General features: G+C 37.7%; 4 protein-coding genes across 4 annotated transcripts in view; all 4 read left to right on the top strand.

The window, feature by feature from the left end:
- The window catches only part of LOC135694448 (nuclear pore complex protein Nup155), a 38,288-nt gene extending 36,478 nt beyond the window's left edge, over positions 1-1,810 (top strand). Inside the window, exons 36-37 of the mRNA XM_089109757.1 lie at positions 326-432; positions 1,210-1,810. Of these exons, the coding sequence (XP_088965883.1) occupies positions 326-432; positions 1,210-1,345 (243 nt within the window). The 3' untranslated portion in view covers positions 1,346-1,810. The remainder of the gene's footprint in view (positions 1-325; positions 433-1,209) is intronic.
- A 213-nt stretch (positions 1,811-2,023) lies between these two features.
- On the top strand, positions 2,024-8,776 carry LOC135694449 (uncharacterized). The gene is made up of 3 exons (XM_089109760.1): positions 2,024-4,806; positions 5,131-5,853; positions 6,026-8,776. The coding sequence occupies exons 1-3, from the start codon at positions 4,665-4,667 to the stop codon at positions 7,498-7,500; spliced, it is 2,340 nt and encodes a 779-aa protein (XP_088965886.1). The 5' UTR covers positions 2,024-4,664; the 3' UTR covers positions 7,501-8,776.
- Positions 8,777-9,106: 330 nt separating this feature from the next.
- Positions 9,107-11,603, top strand: LOC148959853 (uncharacterized). The gene is made up of 2 exons (XM_089109762.1): positions 9,107-9,350; positions 10,926-11,603. Exons 1-2 carry the CDS (start codon positions 9,107-9,109, stop codon positions 11,519-11,521), a joined length of 840 nt encoding a protein of 279 aa, XP_088965888.1. The 3' UTR covers positions 11,522-11,603.
- A 149-nt stretch (positions 11,604-11,752) lies between these two features.
- Positions 11,753-21,584, top strand: LOC135694314 (uncharacterized). The gene is made up of 5 exons (XM_089109758.1): positions 11,753-14,121; positions 15,103-16,332; positions 16,645-17,382; positions 17,555-19,954; positions 20,794-21,584. The coding sequence occupies exons 2-4, from the start codon at positions 16,191-16,193 to the stop codon at positions 19,027-19,029; spliced, it is 2,355 nt and encodes a 784-aa protein (XP_088965884.1). The 5' UTR covers positions 11,753-14,121; positions 15,103-16,190; the 3' UTR covers positions 19,030-19,954; positions 20,794-21,584.
- The last annotated feature ends 986 nt before the right edge of the window (positions 21,585-22,570 follow it).

Genomic DNA, 22,570 nt, shown 5'->3' with positions numbered 1-22,570 from the left:
GCTACCTTTGGAATGTCTCCTATGCTAAGCTAATTTTCAACTGTCTTCTATGCTACTTTTCAACTGCCTTCTATGCTATTTTCCAGCTGTCTTCTATACTACTTTTCAACTGTCTTCAATGCTACTTTTTACTGTCTCTTTACTTTTTCTTGACTGTCTTCAATGCTAAATCTCGACTATCTCCTTTGCTACTTCTCGACTGTCTTCTATGATACTTTTCGACTGTCTTCTATGCTAATTTTCAACTGTCGCCTTCGCTACTTTTCGACTGTCTCCTTCGCTTCTTTTCGACTGTCTCCAATGCTTTTTCGACTGTCTTTTATAGGAAGCTGTCTGGCAAGCCTCCGGGAAGCCATTGCATTTACTAAATGCAATCTCACTTTTCATCAAAACGTATTTGGATAACACCACTGTTGTTCCTTCAAGTGAAAGGTAAAGTATTTAGTCGTCAGCTGTATTGTAAACTGAATTTGCGTTTTATATACTTCAATTTCTTGATTTTTGTGATTTTTCGAAATTAAGTGTCCTGCTTTCAGCTCTGTTTTAAATTTGTATGAGATTTGGTAAAATATTGAGTTAGAACAAAACAGATTCAAACTAGAGAAATATTTAATGACGAATCCTTCTTTTAAATGATTTTTACTACTTATTAAAACTTTTTTATTTAAGTGAAGCCTTCAAATGAGGAAATTTTGTCCTTTATTTCATTGCTTTTTGTTACATTTTGTATAAATTGTTTTTTTATCGTATTCAACTCTTATAACTGTAACGCAATAGAATTTTAAAGTGATGACATCATAAAAATCTATTTATAGAATTTTTGAATGGTGAACCCATAACCTGAAAGAGCATCATGAAATACCTCTAAATGTGCAAGATTAAGTCAAATGTGTTACGAATTGGCTGATATGTGGCCACATGTGTATTGGCTTTCTTCCCCATCAAACCTCTGTATTTTGGTCTCTGTTCATAACTTTGTGAATCATTAGCAAACTTCAAATATTTCATTGGCCATATCTCAACTGATTTTAGACATATTAGGCCAATTTTCCATGTTTGAAAATTTTCGTGGTGATCTTTAATGTAATGTGCTTAAAATGTGGTCAAAAATTCTGAAAATAGGGTTTTGGTAACGTCATACTTTAGAACTCTATGTTTCTGTAACATAATGCCGGATATGCCAATAAAGATCTACAATTTTCTTTACAGGCCAGCGTTCAACAGATCATTATGTGAAGCCTGCTCCGGTTATCTTGTAGAACTTGAATCGATGAGTGAAAGCAATACATTAGTGAAAAACTTGCTGTCAAGATTTCGCGGTGTCATTGCGCAGTTAAAGAGATAAATGTTTAGATTTAATAGAGTAAAAGCTGTGCTGATAAACACACAACTTAAGCTAAAATAGGGGGGGGGTTGGAAAGGTGTTGTCCCTTAAACTTGGATAGACAATCTTTCCACTATGTTATGTCATTGTAAATCTTTGTGTAAACCTCGTGTATACGGTACTTCATGTACACGTCACCAAATATATGCCCCCGAATGTACAACTTTGATGTAGGTTGTTCAACAGGCCATTTAATCCATTTACTCGCGTCAACCAAAACTCTATAAAGCAGAATTAAACATGTCTGATATTGTTTGTGACAGAAGTTTGATTTTGTAATTTTTGCATGAATTTTGAAACGTGGAAGTACTTAAGAATTAATCAGTAATTTGAAACCAGTTGATGATACTGAAGACCTGGACCAATCAAATGTTTTGTAGTATCACAGGACAAATCATTTCTGATTAACTTGATGTGTCAAATCTCTTTCGGTGAATATTTTTCGTCATTGTATACTGGCCTAATTTCAAGGATTTCAGCAGTAATTTCGGTGAAAGTCGAGCCTCTTTTCCATGCTGTGTCATGTTGTACCTCTTTTCAAGAACAGGCTATCAAGACATCAAGAAGTATGCATTTTCTCAAATTAATTTTAAAGAATGGTAATTCTCGGTTTGATTTATTTAAAATGCAATCTTTCATGATGTTGTTTCGAAGTCCTAAGCCAGTTTTCAAGAGCAGCCCTTTGGGTTTTCAACTTAGTTCCGCCATCTCTATGCCAAGCGAAAAGGGTGATTGGCAAGGAGCATTAATTCTGTTTAAGGCAAGTGAAAAGCCGTATATCTTCTTGACATTTCGCGTTTTGATAGCAATGAGTTTCAGCTATGTCAATAATAATGTGGCTCTTTTTATTGTATAAGATACGCCTTCTCTAACATTTAGTCCAGAATGACACAAACCATATATTCAGTCTAGCTGTTTCCTCTCGATCTGTTCATTAGAACTGCCGATGCCAATGCCGATACCGATACCCTACTTGACATACAGTAAATGGTATCTTGGTTCAAAGACCATTGACGTTAGGGCTGAGATTTAGGCAGACTCTGTATAGTTAGCTATCCTTCTATCGATTCCTATTTTTGTTTAAGATAGTTTGTTTAAGACCTGCCCTCAAGGTCGCATTGAAAATATTGAATAATCCAAATCATCCCATAAGTAACCTCGAGAACAGACTCAAAGCTGAGCCTATTTTTCTCTTAAAGTATGCGACCATCTGCTTTCTATATGGGAAGCGACATTGACGACAAGAGACAGGGAAGCGGCTTAAGTCATCTCAAATTTGGCCAATCATTAGGCGTGTGAGTTGTCTTACGCTTATTGATTGGCCAATTTCTGAATGACAGATGGCTTAAGTCACTTTTGTATCAGTCGATTGCCTTGAGGTGTTTTGCAAGAATTTCACTACCTTCTCTTCACAAACGCGTTCTCTATTTGACAGTAAAATTTTTGCTCGATCGTTACTATAGTTGTAACCTTAATAACAGGAATTGGGTTTTCATAATAAGGAGATATAGTTCTGAAATGAAACAAGTCATGTTTTCATAAGAACCAGTAAATTGTTATTTTTTCGAAAATCTGAGACTGGATTGTTCTTAATTTGTTCTTGGTTTAATAGGCTGTAGGCACTGCGATTGCCAGCTTTTCGCTCTAGGGAAGTGTTCAGGGCTTATTTGCCAACAATGTGAATCAGCCAACTTTCATTTGCCGGCAATTTTGAATATTCATCCAAAAAGTACCCACAGGTGGCTAAAAACCTTCTTTTTTGAGATGAAATTGTTCAAAATTGCATTTTACAGTAGCTCAGCCTCAATTTGTTCTTAATTTGTTTTTACCTTTTGACCAATTTTTAAGGCTCGCGTTCTTATAAAATTGTTCTTACGAAAAAGATTGTTCAGATGCTCGGGTGCTCGTATGCTCTGGTGCCACGCCGAAGCTTACGAAATTTTTCGTCTTTTTTTTATTTATCTCAAGTAACGCAATTGTGTGATAAAAACAGGCACAGAGGGGAACTTAAGTGGGAATGAGGAATATAAGAGAAAGGTGTGTTGGGTATTATACACACAAAAAAATTTCCAATGCCATTCAGTGCAAATGAAGAAATAGGTGGCACTGAAAATCTCTAATTGGGAATCGCGTCTTAGTCATTATGTTAGAAACTTTCTAAGACGGAACCTTGTTTCGATCATATAATAAAACAATCACGCAATTTTATTGCTATGAAGGTCTCGAAGGCTAATTTGCTATAGAAATCTCGAAGGGGGGGAGCTATTTTGCAAAATACATTTTTGGGTGGATGCTTATTTCAGGGGAGGGGCTTACTCAAAGTTGGGGGCTTAATTAGCAGCAGTCAAAAATATTAGAAGGGCAAATTGTCCTCCTCTATTTAAGGCTGGTCAGTTTGCTTTAAAATGCAGATATAAACCTATTGATAAGATATAAACCATGTTTGTTTTCTTTCATCAGTTTTAATACTTCTTTTGCAGATGGCTTTGAATCTTCAGAAGGAAGAGGAAAGTTACCAACAGTTTCCATTCCTAGTCCACCTTCAGTCATAAAAGGAGCTCCGCTTTCTATGTCCTTTCAAGACCTGCAAAATTTTTGTTAAAAAGCTCCTGAAACTTTAGAAAATGTTTTTAGAACAACTGAAATGGGCAAAGAAGGTAAGGACTTGTTTTTTATCTCCATGTATTTGGCTGTAGAAACACGATACGAACTGTAACAACGAACTGCCTAAATTATATTGCTGGGGTTTTTTTAAGTAGTTCCATAGATTGGGGCTGTATTTTCTCGACTCAATGCTTCGTGGTTATAAGCTATTTGTATGTTAATCTTAATGAAGATTTCTGTTTACCAATCTGTCATAAAACGATCAATTTCATATAGGTAGTATGAGCTTATAGCAGTATGGCTTTAAGTTACTTCTTAAAACCTTAGATCAATTTTAGAACTGTCTTGTGAGCATTTTGGAGCAGCGTGTATCTAAATCTTGCTTTTTTCTCTAGTGCCTTGCTGCATAATCGATTTGGACCATGTGTCATAACCTCCCAATCCGTTGCTGCGAAGCAGCTTTAATTGATCTTGCGTATTGCAATTATGACGTCACATTAATCATTCGTCTGGTATTTGATTGCATACATAGCAAATCTCCTCAAATTCGTTTCTTGTTCGATTACAGAGAGGTGTATTCGTGAGTTTTTTCGGAAAATCGTACGTGCCCACTAGAGCATATCTAGTATTTTTTCAATTTCGCGCTAGAAAAATTATCTCTAGTGTAATTGTCGCCATGAGGCGCTCAAGTCGCGAAGAGGAACTAGTTCCTATGCGGAGCATTGAAGCCGAAGAAGGCAGACGCCTGCCATCTTCTTCTTCTTTAAGTTTCTCCAGCCAGAAAGACATTCGAAGAAAGAAGTCTGTTCGCTTTTGTGGTAAGTTGATATTGGTCTATCGTTTTCTTCTTTTTGTACGAGTATCGATTTATTAATTTGATATCCTTTCATGCAACTATTTTCACAGGCCTAAAGTTCCAGATTTAGATTAACTGTAAAAAAGACAATTATTGAACGGATAAATGTTCATATGTAAATGAAAAAATCATATCTAATAGAAAAGGTGTTCTATAAAAGATTTACTCAGAAATCTCACAAACAACCGTTTTTTCTTTGAAATTATCCAGTTTCAGTCGATTGTAATTTTAATTCTTGATAATCTTCAAAATATAATTATCTAACAAGAACATTTTCTGATCTTAGATTCAGTATCCAAGCTTGACGATCTGCAGGGGATAATGCAGAAATTCCAGCACGTTTTAAGTGATACCAAATGGCTGGAATCGACTCTCGAGTCTTTAGAAGCACCTCTGCGTGCCAATGGATCTGGCACTGAAAAGCTGCTTTTGGAATCTATGGTTGATGTCAGGAAGCTGGAGCAGGCTATTGCCAAGAAAAGTGATGAAGCTGTTTGGGAGAATATTCGCAATGAAGAAATGAAAATGCGTTGCGATGACACCGAGTTGATGGGAAATATAGAACCTTTGATCAGCTCCTTCACCATGGAAAGCTTCGAAGCATACCTGCGTGAGATGGAACATAGAAGAGAGCGGTTGATAACAAGCGTAAGTAAGCTCGAGCTCATTTTATTGGAAGACAAGAAGCTAAGAGAATTTGCTGCAAGACGCTCTTCAGGGGCTGAAAAGCAGCTTGCCAGCCAAAGGTTGAGAGAGGAGAAGGACACTGCCATTGCTAGTGATGATTTGTCTTCGAAGTCAAGCAGTGAAGAGTGGATATGTAGAAATGATGCCTGTAACCAAAGTCAAGAGCCAAGAGTGGAACTGTCTATGGATGGCAGTGATGCACTTATGGGAGAGAGTCACAAAATGGAAGCTGGAAATGCCCCTGAAGATGGCCAGAAACAGGTTCTAATGGAAGTGACAAAAGCCCGGGAGATGCAAGCCGAAAGCAAGATGCCAGCCCAAGGTGAAAATCCTCTCTACCTTCAACTATTGTTTATCAGATTTTAAATAAAATGCTTTAAGTAAGATGATGCTTTGAGCCAGGATAGAAATGAGAAATTACTCCAATATCATGAATTTTTGTTAATTTTTGAAAGATTGCTCGTTTTAAATTACATTTGTTTCTCTTTTGTTAGATTTTGAGTTGCAGCAAAGCATGAAAAGAAAGCTGGTGCTGGAACTGAAAGAGGTGCTTGGAGACATATTCTTTTTGGAAGCCAGGCAGACCAAATTGGAAATTCCATACCTAAGAAAGGTTTTTCCATCGAAGGAATCACTTGTCGAGTCACTTCTTCTGCTAAAGATACGCGCCCAGATGCGTCTTCGGAGAAAGGAGAAAGCTCTGATGCAAAAGTTGATTCGCGAAGAAAAGGAGGAAACCCCATGCCAAGATGTTTCCCCCTCTGCCAATAAAGGAGTGAGATATCTCCAGTTAGCCTATAAAAGAAAGCTGGAGAGAAGAGAGTATCTACGAAGAAGTGTCCGTAGATTGGAACTCCACCAGTTGCCATCAAAGCAAGCAGAGATTTTGCCAACACCTGAAAGCCAAGAGAAGGGCCTGCTTGATAATGAAAAGGCTATGTCTGTGGAACCAGTATGTGACCCAGGACAGTTGGCCATGCCAGATAGTTTGGAGACTGCGAAGAATGGTGAAGATCTACTAGATATCTCCGCAGTACCGAAAGGCGAAGAGAGTAATCAAGATGTACGCCTTCGTTCGACGGATTTTGAAAGACGTGGTACTGCTCGTCAAGAGAGAATGTCCCGCAGAAACCGCAAGGCCAACAGAAGTGACAAAGATGGTGCACCTGTGGCTGTACAACGCTCTAAGAGTGAAAGCCTATTCTCTGATGCCCCTGTTGCAAGCTCTAGTGTCATAATGCCATTTAATGATGCTCCAGAACGGGAACCACCGTGCTGTCATGGACCAGAGTGTCTCTTGCAGTTTGGAGATTTTGATCCTATCTGCACCAAGAAGGACCCTCTGCTGTTTGTGGGGGAATTCAGGATTCCTGCAGAAGACTGGGATGCAGAATGCAGTTTATCCAATGGTAACGCAGTCAGCAGTGCATTGATCCCTGAAGTTGGTGCAGAGAATGGCCATTCTGATAATGGTTATGTTGCAGACAAGGACAATGATGCCATCGCAGAGTCAGGGACTGTTAATGGCACAACAGTTGCACCAGAAGGTACCAGTGTCCTTGATGTTTCAAGGAATGCTGCTGCAGGGACAGATATGGTATGTGGCCATGATGTACAGGGTAATGCTAGTGACACTGGTGCATCAAATGAAGTAGCCTGTGAAAAAGAAGTAAAAGCTGCCAAATTGAATTCGACAGGTTCTGTTGATATAGGTAATGGAAGCATCAATTCTTGTGACAATCAAATGCCCAAACAACAATTGTCTCCCGATGCTGCAAACCAGGAAGCTGAAATTAATGGCCTAAACTCTGCTGATGCGGAGTTGGCAGACCTGGAAGATTGTGAGCTGCCAAGAATTGCAAGCTGGGCTGATCACGTAGAAGAGAATGAAATTACCAACAACGAGCCACATGTTTTGCCAGCAGTTCCAGACAAGGACATCAACAATCCTGATTTGAAGCCACCTTAATGTTATGGCAAAGATTTCATGGCTGATTCATTCAATTTTGAGGACATTATGAATAGTCATGATTGCTGTAATTATTTAGTTATGATTTGTGTTAATGTACATTTTGATCAGTTCAAATTGACTCTATTCTTCTGCATTCTCTGCCATTGTTTCCACTGGTAGGCTCAATCACTCTAATAAGAGTCTGAATTTTAACCACGGATTGTTGGTTTTCTCAATTATGCCTCATCAAGTGGTTTAACAAATGCACGAAGTTTACATTTGGTTATTACTTTCATGTTCTAAGCTAGATATACCAGAGGGTGTTGCAAAAGGAATTAGAAGTGCCAAAAATTAACTTTCTTTCTATAACTTGTATTACTAATAACAAAAATATGTCACATTTCACAAATTGAATGTCTTGATATGCGTAATGGCTACAGCTGACACGAGTTGAGAGCTGGTAGGGATGGCACGTGCGTCATAGCTACATAAGGTTTTGTACACGACTAATGGCACAATCGAATAAATGGGCAGCAAGAAATGGTTTCTGATTTGGCTACCACATGTTGTCAGGTTTTTCCACAAAATCTTTAAGTGTCGCTATTTTTTTTTATAGTTTTGTACAGAACATAACTTTTTTAGAAGAGGAATAAAAGAGAAGGTGAACTTTTATCATTTATTCTGAGTCAAGTGTCATAAATCACCCTTCTTGAAGATTTTCTAGACTTATCCTCGATAAAAGACATTTTAAGTACGAAACCTTTTTAGAAAGGTTGCTATTCTGATTCAGAACAATGCAAGAAATCCCTTTTTGAAGCTATGAAAACATTCCTCTCCAAATGTCACACTTGGATTAAGATAGACAATCATGTTATATTTCTCGACAAAATAGCAGTGTTGCCTTACAGGGGGCTTTTCCCCCCTTTTGACCCCCCACTATCTGCGCTAATGCTAAGATCGGATGAAACCACGAGATCCAAAATTCTAGATGCAGCAAGTTTTCCTCATGTAAAAAACATCATGTTTTTCAAAAAAAAATTTGCTCGTCCAATCTCTAAGCTAAATTACAACTAAAGTCTGCTTTGCGTACATTGTGTTCAAGAGGAATAACTGATGTTAAATTTACGTGGACAATTGTCATAAAAGGTTTCCAACATTCGGTTGTGAGCCTCTTATAATAATATTACATTGCTTAAGTATCTTAATGCCTTAATCAAATGTAAACTTCTGATACATTTTCAAGAAATGAAATGAAGAACATATGTTATTTAATATAGGATGTAAATTTTAGTATTGCAACTAATTTGATATCTCATATTTTCGACCTTTAAACAGATGCTCGTGTTCGACTGCTTTCGGAAGCAAAACAAAGTTGGCAAAAGGGAATTTTAGCAAGGATTTAACTATAAAGAGTAGGAAGAAATTTTTTAAACAATTATACTGACCTTCTTATCGCCTTCACCAATTTGGCTTTTATCTTGTCAAAAAGATCAATAGGAAGGTTTTAGTGCTGTAAATACGGGATAGGAAGATTCTCTGCACCCTTATATATTGCTGAGCGAAACTCTTGAATCTCAGACAAGCAGAAGCGGAGCAAGACGGTGTTTACTGAAGAGGAATCAAGATGATCAGATTTCTGTTAATACTCGTTGTAGCGGTGGTGGTGTTCGAAGAAAGCAAAGTTGAAGGGCAAGGATATTTCCAAAGATATAGTGATCTATATCTGCCAAAGCCCCAGGATTCAAGCCAAGCAAAGCCAAGCAATAACCAAAGGTCAATTCTCTATGATGATAGACATCTTAACCTCAGGTACCGCGAGCCAAACCTGAATTTTCCAAGAATTCAAGAAACTAAGGATTCGTCAAAACGTATGTTTACATTTTATTTCTACTATAATTTTATATTTACGTTTCACGTAGACTCTAAGCGTGGTCGTTGTTTTGCAATGCTTCTCTTTTATTCAAAAGTTATAATCATGGAAGAATATTGTTGATATTTTCAGATTTCTTTGAAAGCCTTTTTCCTTGTTGCCTATAAAGAGCGTTTCGCATCCTCATTACGTGTATTCGATTTTGCAGTTTCACACATTTGCAGCCTCTGCCAACGGTAAAGTATATAACATACAGTATTCTCCCTTGTATCCCTGCCCTGTCTAATATTCACGCCTCTCTAATGATTCCGCCTTTCTTCTCAATTAACCCCGCCTCTCTTATAATGCCGCATGCGGGTTTGATGAAAGTAAAAAACCAAGCATTGTCAATGCCTCTGAGTTCTTGGATGATTTTTCTACATTCAGCGTAGTGTCTTGTCGCCTTCATTTGATAGCAGCAAGGGTGAATAATGTTTCAGCTAATCGGCATCACCTTTATCACCATCTTTCGTCAATGTTCTTGATAATTTATATGCAAAGTTTTTGTGCCAAAACACAGGAGAATGTGTTTTATGTTTAATGTAGTAAGTCAGTTATGGCTAACGAAAATTTAATCCCGCCTCTCTTATAATCTTGCTTAAAATTAGGAGCTTTAAACAAATTATCCCACAAATGGAATACGAGAGATAATACGGCATATAATATATTTCTATCTCCTAGCTTAACGTGTTGTTCCAGCGAGATTTGGTTTGATAAAAAGACTCTCTGTGTTCCAGTGATTTCCTTGAAATTATTTCTGTTTAAAAGAGTCAAAATATTTAAAACACACTCTTTTTTAAATTGATTTATGTTTGCGACATATAAAGGATAATGCATATTGACTGAACAAAGGCTGCAACCTTTAAACATGAGTGTAGTGTCTGCAAAATTTTTGAAAGCAGTCGTTCTTCCAAGCTAATAGAACCACCAGTCCAAATATGCCAAATATCGATGTGCCCATCTTTTTCAAAATTTCACTAGACTAAGAAAATATTTGAGCCACTTCTCTTCTAAAAGTTTCTTAACATTGTCACTGTCACAGATGTCAGAGATTTTTCAAAGTTTTTTTAAAGTTTAATGGCAATCTTAAAACTTTTGTGTGAATCAATACCCTGATGTGGTTTTGCTTTAAACATCAAAAAGACTAGCCAATTTTTGTCCGAAAATTTCTTTATTCGAAATTTCAAAAATATGTCCGAATATACTTTCGCCAAATTTTATTGTCCGAAATTTTGTGAACTGAAAATTTTTGTGCCTAATGTATATACTTTGAATCAAGGAACTTTATGATCCGCTAGCAGAGAATTACTTTATTTATTCACTGCTAACATTAGGATCAGCAATGTCAGACAAGTGATTTCCTACTGTTCTTTGAGGCGCAAAACATCAAGAGATACGCTCTCAAAGTCACATTGCATTGGAAGTATAATGAAGCAACATTGAGTGTTCTAAGGAGTTGCTACCTCTAGTCTATTTTGTACCTTTTCATTATATACATATAGACAATTTATATTGGTTTTCTTAACTCCCAAAGGCCATTCCTTCACTGGTGGGTTCGGCTATAGTAAGGAAAGGGGCTTCAGTTGGAATGTTGGTGCGAAACTGAGGTTAGACAGAAAGCGACGATCTGCAGAGGGCCAAAATGCAGAAAAAGCAGAAAATATCTTGTCACAGCAACCAAAAGCAGATGTTCCAACAGTGCCTCCAGTTGGTGGTGAAAGGAAAGTAAAGGTTGAGAAGCAAAGTGGTATTTCCAATCAAGAAAAACTGATTCTCAATAACCAAGAAACCTGCGATAAATGTTTAGAAATTCAGCCATTGAAAGTCGACGATAAAATTGTAGAAAACAAAACATTGGAGGATAATGACTTTGTCATGGTTGTCAAGCATATCGATACAAACCTATCTGTGTTCAAACTGTTGTCGATCATGAAGTTTGAAGTTGTTGATGTCTTGAAAAGTCCTATCGAGAAAGTCAGTAAGGGCAGCCAATTTACAATCAGAGCCGAAATGGCAGACTGTCCCTGCCTTTCTATCCTCGACCCGGGGTACTATGTTGTCACAGGCGTCATTGACGAAAAAGGCAGACTCACTCTTTCAAATGTTTTTATGGAGTTTGAGGAGAATTAATGAACATATAACGTTCTTCTGTTTTCCTTGTAAAGTGCACTAGAACTTATTTTAGATTTGAGCCGATGTACTTTTATATGCAGCATTGATAGAAGTCATTTTTCTGTTTTTTGTCTCTCCAAGATGATCATAGAAATCTAATTTAGTTCAAACGGTAAATGCAATTCTACATAAGAAAAGATCAATAAGTTTGTATTGATCCTCTTTTTCTGGAAACATTGTCCTTGCTCTTTTTCATAAGATACGGTGCGCGAGGCCTTGTTCTTAAGTTCCTCATTTTTGAGCCTCGTAATAAAATCGTAGTACCAAAAATGCCTTAATACTTCTTTATATAGCACAGATGCAAGAAGACATTGAAATTCTGTTTAGCAATAAACCTTAGCTAGAAGGCAAAGCCAAAAGACCAATGAGACGAAACTTCTTTGATAAATGTAAAAGTACAATTTCAACCAAGAAGTAACATGCCTTTCTTATTCTCGATTGCTTTCAATGGTAAAATATTCAAGATTGGAAAGTTCCCCGGACATTTTGTCGATTATAGTATAAGATCCTTAAATGTCTCAATCTTATATTGTGGTTCCTTATGAGAAAGACTCTAATCCTTTATGAAATGTGATCTGTGGGCGACTCCTAGAATTTCTTCCGTTTCCTCTTTCAAACCACATCACTGTAGTTGGCTTCATTTCCTAAACTTATTGCTACACAAATTGAGAACTAGGCAAAAAAGGCAAAAAAGCCATGCATTGATGAAAATTTTATATTAAAGAGCAAGTTTTTTAATATACCAGGATATTTCAGTTATCAAATCATCATTTGTTTTCCTTGTCGACCATACTTGAAAGGACAAAATAATAGTTCTTTACGACCTGTTATGAATAAATGCAAGGGCAGCACACATTGTCTATGATGAATGTTATGTTGCAGTTATAATCAGTGCTCTGTAGCTGCAAATAAGAAATTCATTACCCTCACGATCGTTTAGGCTTTGAGAGGGGTACCTTAATAGGCTTTGAAGTAAGGGAACGTGCCATTACATAGGGGTACCTTTTCTCTGAAAATATGGGTATAGTTTCCACCATGTTTGCGGAATTATGGGGCACGTCCCTGACCAAAACTAGGCTTCACTGCCCCAAGCATCTAGGATTTCCCTGAAAAGAAATCTATGTTTTGAAAATCTCGAACATAGATTCTTTCAAATAAGGCAGTGGTGTCGTGGAGGGGGCTCAGGGGAGCTCCGGTGCTCAGCCCCCTTGTTAAAATTCAGAAAGATCTTAGGCTCAGTCCCCTCCCATCAAACAAACCCTTATATGTTTGGTTTGACGAATTCATTACTTTGCAATGGGAACTTACCCTGTATTTTGCTACTGATTTTCATAAATTAGCAACTTCCTATCAGTCTTTTTGATTTGGTGAATAGTTTGAATGATTTCATAACACAGCAGAGAATCTTTAGCATGAATAGAAGTATTTAGGATGTGACTTTGGTTGTGGTTTTAGCTGTGGCTTGTAAGTGTTGGCTTTAGCACAGCCCCTGTTCCTAAATGCTTAGGATGGCATCTCTGAAATCAGGGTGTTTCGAGACGATAAATCAGCGAAAAATATAATTTTTTTTCACCAACCAGATTAAACTTTCAATTGAGTAAAAAATTTCGAAGGATGTACTGAAATTGAGCAAAATATAAGAAGATCGATAACGAACTCAGCAACAATAACAATTTCAGCGACATTTTCACATGGCTGTCAATGATCAGTGATAGACAAACGACTGCTAGAAACAGGAAAAATATCTCTTTCAGAATGGCTTCATGGGGCGGAATCTACAAATTCTGCACAACAAGCAGCAGTATCGATTCGCGGCCCAACCATCTCTTCACATTGCCATCAAATTCAGCGATCTTTTAACATACAAACTAGTGAGAAATTTCCCTACCAGGCCCTTAAATCTCCCCACTAGTTGGCCCATGATTCCCCACTAGCAAGTACCCTTTTGTTGAAAATTGTTTTAAAAACCAGTTTGATATGTCTCCAATTACTGCTTGTTATGTCGTTGTCGTTTTATGCATGTGTCAAATTATGTGTTACTTATTTCGTATTTTCTCAAATGTAAATCTCTGACTCTGTTTGATTTTCTTGCACTGCACCAAAGCGAGGTAATGAAGTTCGCGGGAAAATTCTAATAAGAATGCTGTGACAGTTTGCTATTATCCTGTAAACATGCCAAGATCAGAACGCTCTTTATTTAAAATGTAGCTTTTCTCTGCACGGGAGTAAGGACTGATGTGCAAGACCTTGAAGACTTACATACTATGCATACTCGTTCCTTTTGTTTTTGCCGTCACAATCCACGTCAACTCTTGTTAGATCGAATGAGTCCCAGGTACAAACAGGACCTCAAGACAGTGCCCAAAATTTTGGACAATCATTCAAAGTTCTTGGAACAAAGTACGGCTCCGTTGATGAATTTGACCTCGCCCCATCTCCTTCGAAGAGTAATTTTGAAGAAGATGACGGCTGGGAAGACAGTGGTGACGAAGAAGAAGATAATGAAAGCCAAGGGGCCTGACCTATTGCAGAGGAAGCTTCAGGCAGTTTATTGATTGGTATTCAATTTTCTTAATAATGAACTGAATAATTAACTTTCTAAGGGAGAATGGGAGACCAATGTAGCAAGAGTATTGCATACCAGACTTGAATCTCTCCTGGGCACCAGCAATAAAATGCCTGTGAATATTTATGAACTTTTCCATATTTGCAATGCAAAACCATGGAGGATATTAGTTTCACTCTCATCATGATCTGTCTGTCACTATTCATACTATTTAATTTTTGGAAATGTCAAATTATCTCAGCTAAACCTTTAAAAGTTGTTATGCTTTGAAAAAACACTTGATTTATATGAAAACATTTGTTGCAGAATCTGGATATGACCATTATTGACTGAAGATAATTTGAGAGAACAGCCATTCCAGAAAATAATGTTAAATTTTCATATTTTTTCACTAAATATATAAATTCTTCAATTTTTTAACTATCAACAAGAATGTTTTATTATAGTTTTTCAATTACCATTAATACTTTTTTGTTCTGTTAAAAGTTCCATTTTATCCTTTCAGACACTAAATTTGTATTAAAAATTCATTGTTGAATTTTTTGTAAACATTTAAGTAAGTCCATAACTGGTGCATCTTTGCAGACTCTATTTGTTCTGTATTATATCAATTTGTAGCAACGTTATCTTAAACCACTTACGCATCATGAACCCAGGCAATTAATGCTCATCTTATAGATCCATCATGCTCACTGATGGTTAAAATGCTTTCATAAGTCCTTGGCAGGGGCTCATTGCACCCTGGGGGGGGACTATTTTGCAAAAATACATTTTGGGGTGGAGTCTTTTTTCAGGAGGGGGGGCTTATTCAAAGAGGGGGGCTTAATTAGCAGCAGTCAAGTATATTACAAGGGGTAAATTTTCCTCCTCTATTCAAGGCTGGTCAGTTTGCTTTAAAATTCAGATATAAACATATTGATAAGATATAAACCATGTTTATTTTATTTCATCAGTTTTAATAATTCTTTTGCAGATGGCTTTGAATCTTCAGAAGGAAGAGGAAAGATATGAACTTTTTCCATTCCTAGTCTACCTCCAGCTACAGAAGGAGCTCTGCTTTCAAGACCTGCAAATTTCGGTTAAAAAGCTCTCTGAAACTTTAGAATATGTTTTTAGAACAACTGAAATGGGCAAAGAAGGTAGGGGCTTGTTTTTTATCTCTATGTATTTGGCTGTTTTTTGCCTCCTGAAATGTTTAGCCTATTATCTCCTGCAAACAATCTTGAACCCTAAATGCAAAAATATTTGGTACGACCATCGGTTTTGTCTTGGATGTGGTTCTATAAGTTTCCTTCAGCACAGCTGCCTTCCTTATTTTTTAGGATGGCACCTCTCCTGCATACAGTAACCCTACATTTACTTCTACACTACACTCTCAATAGACAGCACATTCCAGAAGTTTTCTTTTGAAACTTTTTGTTCATTTCAATGATTACACTGAAAAATTCTGCATGTACTGCCTTTGTTTATTATTGTTCAAATTAATACATTAATTTAGTGTATCCCTGAATGAGAGTTGCCTACATTATATTGCTGGGGTTTTTTTAAGTAGTTCTATAGATTGGGGCTGTATTTTCTCGACTCAATGGTTCGTGGTTATAAGCTATTTGTATGAAGATTTCTGTTTATCAATCTGTCATAAAACGATCAATTTCATATAGGTAGTAAGAGCTTCTAGCAGTATGGCTTTAAGTTACTTCTTAAAACCTTAGATCAATTTTAGAACTGTCTTGTGAGCATTTTAGAGCAGCGTGTATCTAAATCTTGCTTTTTTCTCTAGTGCCTTGCTGCATAATCGATTTGGACCATGTGTCATAACCTCCCAATCCGTTGCTGCGAAGCAGCTTTAATTGATCTTGCGTATTGCAATTATGACGTCAGATAAATCATTCGTCTGGTATTTGATTGCATACATAGCAAATCTCCTCAAATTCGTTTCTTGTTCGATTACAGAGAGGTGTATTCGTGAGTTTTTTCGGAAAATCGTTCGTGCCCACTAGAGCATATCTAGTATTTTTTCAATTTCGCGCTAGAAAAATTATCTCTAGTGTAATTGACGCCATGAGGCGCTCAAGTCGCGAAGAGGAACTAGTTCCTATGCGGAGCATTGAAGCCGAAGAAGGCAGACGCCTGCCATCTTCTTCTTCTTTAAGTTTCTCCAGCCAGAAAGACATTCGAAGAAAGAAGTCTGTTCGCTTTTGTGGTAAGTTTATTTTTTTCAATCTCGCTTTATTTCGCTTAAATATCGCTTTATTTAATTGGTATCGTTTCATACAAGTATTTTCACAGGCTTAAAGTCTTCGACAATTATTGAACGGTGAACTATTTCTTTGTCTTCGTATGTAAATGAAAAAAAGTTATGTCTGATAGAAAAATTGTTGTATGAAGGATTGACTCAGAATTCTCCCAAATGACCGGTCGAGTTTTGAGGTTATGCTGTTTCCGTCGATAGTTAATTAAATTCTTGATAATCTTCAAATAACAATGATTCAACAAGAACATTTTCCGATCTTAGATTCAGTATCCAAACTTGACGATCTGCAGGGGATAATGCAGAAATTCCAGCACGTTTTGGGTGATATCAAATGGCTGGAATCGACTCTCGAGTCTTTAGAAGCACCTCTGCGTGCCAATGGATCTGGCACTGAAAAGCTGCTTTTGGAATCTATGGTTGATGTCAGGAAGCTGGAGCAGGCTATTGCCAAGAAAAGTAATGAAGCTGTTTGGGAGAATATTCGCAATGAAGAGATGACAATGCGTTGCGATGACACCGAGTTGATGGGAAATCTAAAACCTTTGATCAGCTCCTTCACCATGGAAAGCTTCGAAGCATACCTGCGTGAGATGGAACATAGAAGAGAGCGGTTGATAGCAAGCGTGAGTAAGCTCGAGCTCATTTTATTGGAAGACAAGGAGCTAAGAGAATTTGCTGCAAGACGCTCTTCAGGGGCTGAAAAGCAATTTCCCAGCCAGAGGTTGAGAGAAGAGAAGGACACTGCTGTTGCTGGTGATGATTTGTCTTCGAAGTCAAGCAGTGAAGAGTGGATATGTAGCAATGATGCCTCCAACCAAAGTCAAGAGCCAAGAGTGGAACTGTCTATGGATGGCAGTGATGCACTTATGGGAGAGAGTCACAAAATGGAAGCTGCTAATGCTCCTGAAGATGGCCAGAAACAGGTTCTAATGGAAGTGACAAAAGCCAAAGTGTCTCAAGCCCGGAAGGTGCAAGCCGAAAGCAAAATGTCAGCCCAAGGTGAAAATCCTCTCTACCTTCAACTATTGTTTACCAGATTTTAAATAAAATGCTTTAAGTAAGATGATGCTTGGAGCAAGGATAGAAATGAGAAATTACTCCAATATCATGAATTTTTGTTGATTTATGAAAGATTGCTCGTTTTAAGTTATATTTGTTTCTCTTTTTTTAGATTTTGAGTTGCAGCAAAGCATGAAAAGAAAACTGGTGCTGGAACTGAAAGAGGTGCTTGGAGACATATTCTATTTGGAAGCCAGGCAGACCAAATTGGAAGTTCCATACCTAAGAAAGGTTTTTCCATCGAAGGAATCACTTGTCGAGTCACTTCTTCTGCTAAAGATACGCGCCCAGATACGTCTGCGGAGAAAAGAGAAAGCCCTAATGCAAAAGTTGATTCGTGAAGAAAAGGAGAAAACCCTATGCCAAGATGTTTCCCCCTCTGCCAATAAAGGAGTGAGATATCTCCAGTTAGCCTATAAAAGAAAGCTGGAGAGAAGAGAGTATCTACGAAGAAGTGTCCGTAGATTGGAACTACACCAGTTGCCATCAAAACAAGCAGAGATTTTGCCAAAACCTGAATGCCAAGAGAAGGGCCTGCTTGATAATGAAAAGGCTATGTCTGTGGAACCAGTATGTGACCCAGGACAATTGGCCATGCCAGATACTTTGGAGACTGCGAAGAGTGGTGAAGATCTACTAGATATCTCCGCAGTACCGAAAGGTGAAGAGTGTAATCAAGATGTACGCCTTCGTTTAACGGATTTTGAAAGACGTGGCACTGCTCGTCAAGAGAGAATGTCCCGCAGAAACCGCAAGGCCAAGAGAAGAGACAAAGATGGTGCACCTGCGGCTGTACAATGCTCTAAAAGTGAAAGCCTATCCTCTGATGTCCCTTTTGCAAGCTCTAGTGTCATATTGCCGTTGAACGATGCTCATGAACGGGAACCACCGTGCTGTCATGGACCAGAGTGTCTCTTGCAGTTTGGAGATTTTGATCCTATATGTACCAAGAAGGACCCTCTTCTGTTTGTGGGGGAATTCAGGATTCCTGCAGAAGACTGGGATGCAGAATGCAGTTTACCCAATGGTAACGCAGTCAGCAGTGCATTGATCCCTGAAGTTGGTGCAGAGAATGGCCATCCTGATGATGGTGATGTTGTAGCCAACGAAAGTGCTGCCAACGCAGAGTCAGGGACTGGTAATGGCACAAAAGTTGCACCAGAAGGTACCAGTGTCCTTGATGTTTCAAGGAATGCTGCTGCAGGGACAGATATGGTATGTGGCCATGATGTACAGGGTAGTGATAGTGACACTGGTGCATCAAATGAAGGAGCCTGTGACAAAGAAGTAAAAGCTGCCAAATTGGATTCGACAGGTTCTGTTGATATAGCTAATGGAAGCATCAATTCCTGTGACAATCAAATGCCCAAACAACAATTGTCTCCCGATGCTGCCAACGAGGAAACTGAAATTAATGGCCTAGCCTCTGCTGATGCGGAGTTGGCAGACCTGGAAGATTGTGAGCTGCCAAGAATTGCAAACTGGGCTGATCACGTAGAAGAGAATGAAATCACAAACAACGAGCCACATGTTTTGCCAGCAGTTCCAGATAAGGATATCACCAATCCTGATCTAAAGCCACCTTAATGTTATGGCAAAGATTTCATGGCTGATTCATTCAATTTTGAGGACATTATGAATAGTCATGATTGCTGTAATTATTTAGTTATGATTTGTGTTAATGTACATTTTTATCAGTTCGAATTGACTCTATTCTTTGCATTCTCTGAAATTGTTTCCACTGGTAGGCTCAATCACTCTAAGTCGAGTCTGGAATGTAACCACTGATTTTTTGTTTTCTCATTTATGCCTCACCAAGTGGTTTAACAAATGCATGAAGTTTACATTTGGTTATCACGTTCATGATCTAAGCTAGATATACCAGAGGGTGTTGCAAAAGGGATTAGAAGTGCCAAAAATTAGCTTCCTTTCTATAACTTCCAAAGTCTGTAAGCATTGCTATTTTTCATAAATTTGGACCTAATCGAAAAAGTTTGCTAGTTTGATTGAGAACATTGGAAGAAAACGCTTAATTAAGCTATAAATTATAATTTATTAAGCTGTATTAAGCTTGCGCTGTTTTTCGGAGCAAAAAGGTTGAAAAATACAGGAAAATTACAGATGGAATCGAGAAAAACATGGAAGACATTTTTCAACTACTATCTTGACCGATTTATAACCCTTTTACGTCAATTTCGGTTTCTCGAACCGATGTATCCTCTTTTGACGTCAATTTTGGTTTTTGTCCTAGCAGAAAGATTAAAAGGGTGACTTTTGTATAGGAAGTGACGGAAAGGAAAATTTGTCTGCACTCATATAAATCGATGGGCAAAGCTCTTGAATCTCAAAAAAGGAGAAACAGCTCTAGAGAGAGGTAACCGGAGGGGAATTGAGATGATCAGAGTTCTGTTAATACTCGCTGTCACGGTGATGGTGTTCGAAGAAAGCAAAGTTGAAGGGCAAAACGGTTTCCAACCTAGCCTCAATTTTCCAAGATTTCGTTCATCAAAACGTAATGTTTCATTTCATTTCTACTACTGTTTTCTGTGTTTTGTTATAACGTTATATCTAGTAAATGTGTCTTTGACAGTCCTTATCTTGTTGCCAATAAATACCGTTTTTCATCCTCATTACTTGTATTCGATATTGCAATTTAGTTTCTGACTGCCTTTAAAAACATTTCTGTTAAAATAAAATACAATATTTAGATTGTATTGTTTTCAAATGCTTTAATTTCCAAAGCGACAAAGGAGCGAAGTATATTCTTACTGATTCCAAGTATCTCATTGTTCGCTGACAGATCATACATTTGGTTATTTACAGCTATAGACATGAGGAACAGCAATACCATACATGTGATTACCAATTTTCTTGTGTGATGTCGTAGAGGAGACCTATTGTGTATGGCCATTGTTCTATCCATTTGTCTTAACCAATGAGAAAGTGCATCTTACGTACATGTGATTAGGGCGATGGCTCGAAGATAGAATTCACATCTCATGGAGCTGCACAGGTGCACAGAAATTTTACTTGATTCTTGGAGGGATCAGCCCCCCCCTCCCCCCAACAATTCTGCCTTGATCTTTCAGTCGTTGCCCCATGTCCTTAAAAAGTCTAGATATGCTTTACCTGCAGAAGTCTTGACGTAGGGTGCACAACATTTGATAATTCAATTGTTAATTCTCTTATCCCTTGCACAATTTCGAATAGTGCCCATTCTTTTCAGGGCTTTGAGGATACATTGCCTGTCAACCACTTTAAAGATAAAGATAGGTCATACTAGATGCAACCTCTAATCTTTTTTGGGATTTTAACATCATTTATATATGTTGTTTTTTTTAATCCCCGAAGGCCATTCTTTCACTGCTGATTTCGGCTATAACCGAAACGATGGCCTTAGTTGGAGTGTCGGTTTAAAACTGGACCTAGGCAGGAAACGGCGATCTGCAGAGAACGATGATGCAGTGAAAGCAGGACAAATCTTATCACAGCAACCAAAAGCAAATGTTCCAATATTGCCTCCAGTTGGTGGTGAAAGGAAAGTTAAGGTTGAGGAGCAAAGTGGTATTTCCAATCAAGAAAAACTCATTCTCAATAACCAAGAAACCTGCGACAGATGTTTAGAAATACAGCCATTGAAAGTTGACGATAAAATTGCAGAAAACAGAACATTGGAGGATAATGACTTTGTCATGGTTGTCAAGCATATCGATACAAACCTCTCTGTGTTCAAACTGTTGTCGATCATGAAGTTTGAAGTCGTTGATGTCTTGAAAATTCCTATCGAGAAAGTCAGTAAGGGCAGCCAATTTACAATCAGAGCCGAAATAGCAGACTGTCCCTGCCTTTCTATCCTTGACCCAGGGTACTTTGTTGTCACAGGCGTCATGGACGAAGAAGGCAGACTCACTCTTTCAAATGTTCTTATGGAGTTTGAGGAGAATAAATGAACATATAACGTTCTTCTGTTTTCTTTGTACAATGCACTAGAACTTATTTTAGATTTAGGCCGATGTACTTTTTTATGCAACATTGACAGAAGTCATTTTTCTGTTTTTTATCTCTCCAAGACGATCATAGAAATCTAATTTAGTTCAAAAGGTAAATGCAATTCTACATAAGAAAAAATGAATACGTTTGTATTGATCCTCTTTTTCTGGAAACATTGTCCTTGCTCGTTTTTATAAGATAGGTTGCTCAAGGCCTTGTTCTTAAGTTCCTCATTTTTGAGCCTCGTAATAAAATGGTAGTGCCAAAAATGCCTTAATACTTCTTTAACTGCATATTTAGTGCTATGAAATTGCACAGATGCAAGAAGACATTGAAATTCTGTTTTGCAATAAACCTTAGCTAGAAGGGGAAGCCAAAACACCAATGAGACGAAACTTCTTTGATAAATGTAAAAGTACAATGTAAATCAAGAAGTAACATGCCTTTTTTATTCACGATTGCTTGCACTGGTAAATTATTCAAAATTGGAAAGTTCCTCGGGGATTTTGTCAATAATAGTATAAGATCCTTAAATGTGTTTTTATCTTATATTGTGGTTCCTGATAAAAAGCCTCTAATCCATTATGAAATATGATCTGTGGGTGACTCCTAGAATTTCTTCCGTTTCCTCATTCAAACCACCTCACTGTAGTTGGCTTCATTTCCTAAAATTTTTGCTACAGAAATTGAGAACTAGGCAATAAAAGGCAAAAAAAGCCATGCATTGATGAAAACTTTATATTATAGAGCAAGTTTTTTAAGATACCAAGATATTTCAGTTATCAAATCATCATTTGTTTTCCTTATCGACCATACTTGAAAGGACAAAATAATAGTTCTTTAAGACCTGTTATGAATAAATGCAAGGGCAGCACACATGTCTATGATGAATGTTATGTTGCAGTTATAATCAGTGCTCTATGGCTGCAAATAAGAAATTCATTACCCTCACGATCGTTTAGGGCTTTGGGAGGGGTACCTTAATAGGCTTTGAAGTAAGGGAACGTGCCATTACATAGGGGTACCTTTTCTCTGAAAATGTGGGTATAGTTTCCATCATGTTTGCAGAATTATGGGGGACGTCCCTGTCCAAAACTAGGCTTCACTGCCCCAAGCTTCTAGGATTTCCCTGAAAAGA

This window comes from Rhopilema esculentum, chromosome 8 (genome assembly GCF_057945365.1).
Source record: "Rhopilema esculentum isolate cy_ngs chromosome 8, ASM5794536v1, whole genome shotgun sequence".
Taxonomy (NCBI): Eukaryota; Metazoa; Cnidaria; class Scyphozoa; order Rhizostomeae; family Rhizostomatidae; genus Rhopilema; species Rhopilema esculentum.
Note: the sequence above shows the minus strand (reverse complement) of the source record. Positions and strands in the feature narration are given on the sequence as shown.

Excerpts from the sequence above, each read along its gene's own strand:
- LOC135694449 (XM_089109760.1), top strand. The coding sequence starts at position 4,665 with ATGAGGCGCTCAAGTCGCGAAGAGGAACTAGTTCCTATGCGGAGCATT. Across the intron at positions 4,807-5,130 it reads GAAGTCTGTTCGCTTTTGTG|ATTCAGTATCCAAGCTTGAC; the intron begins GTAAGTTGATAT and ends TTCTGATCTTAG. Across the intron at positions 5,854-6,025 it reads AAGCAAGATGCCAGCCCAAG|ATTTTGAGTTGCAGCAAAGC; the intron begins GTGAAAATCCTC and ends CTCTTTTGTTAG.
- LOC148959853 (XM_089109762.1), top strand. The coding sequence starts at position 9,107 with ATGATCAGATTTCTGTTAATACTCGTTGTAGCGGTGGTGGTGTTCGAA. Across the intron at positions 9,351-10,925 it reads AACTAAGGATTCGTCAAAAC|GCCATTCCTTCACTGGTGGG; the intron begins GTATGTTTACAT and ends TAACTCCCAAAG.
- LOC135694314 (XM_089109758.1), top strand. The coding sequence starts at position 16,191 with ATGAGGCGCTCAAGTCGCGAAGAGGAACTAGTTCCTATGCGGAGCATT. Across the intron at positions 16,333-16,644 it reads GAAGTCTGTTCGCTTTTGTG|ATTCAGTATCCAAACTTGAC; the intron begins GTAAGTTTATTT and ends TTCCGATCTTAG. Across the intron at positions 17,383-17,554 it reads AAGCAAAATGTCAGCCCAAG|ATTTTGAGTTGCAGCAAAGC; the intron begins GTGAAAATCCTC and ends CTCTTTTTTTAG.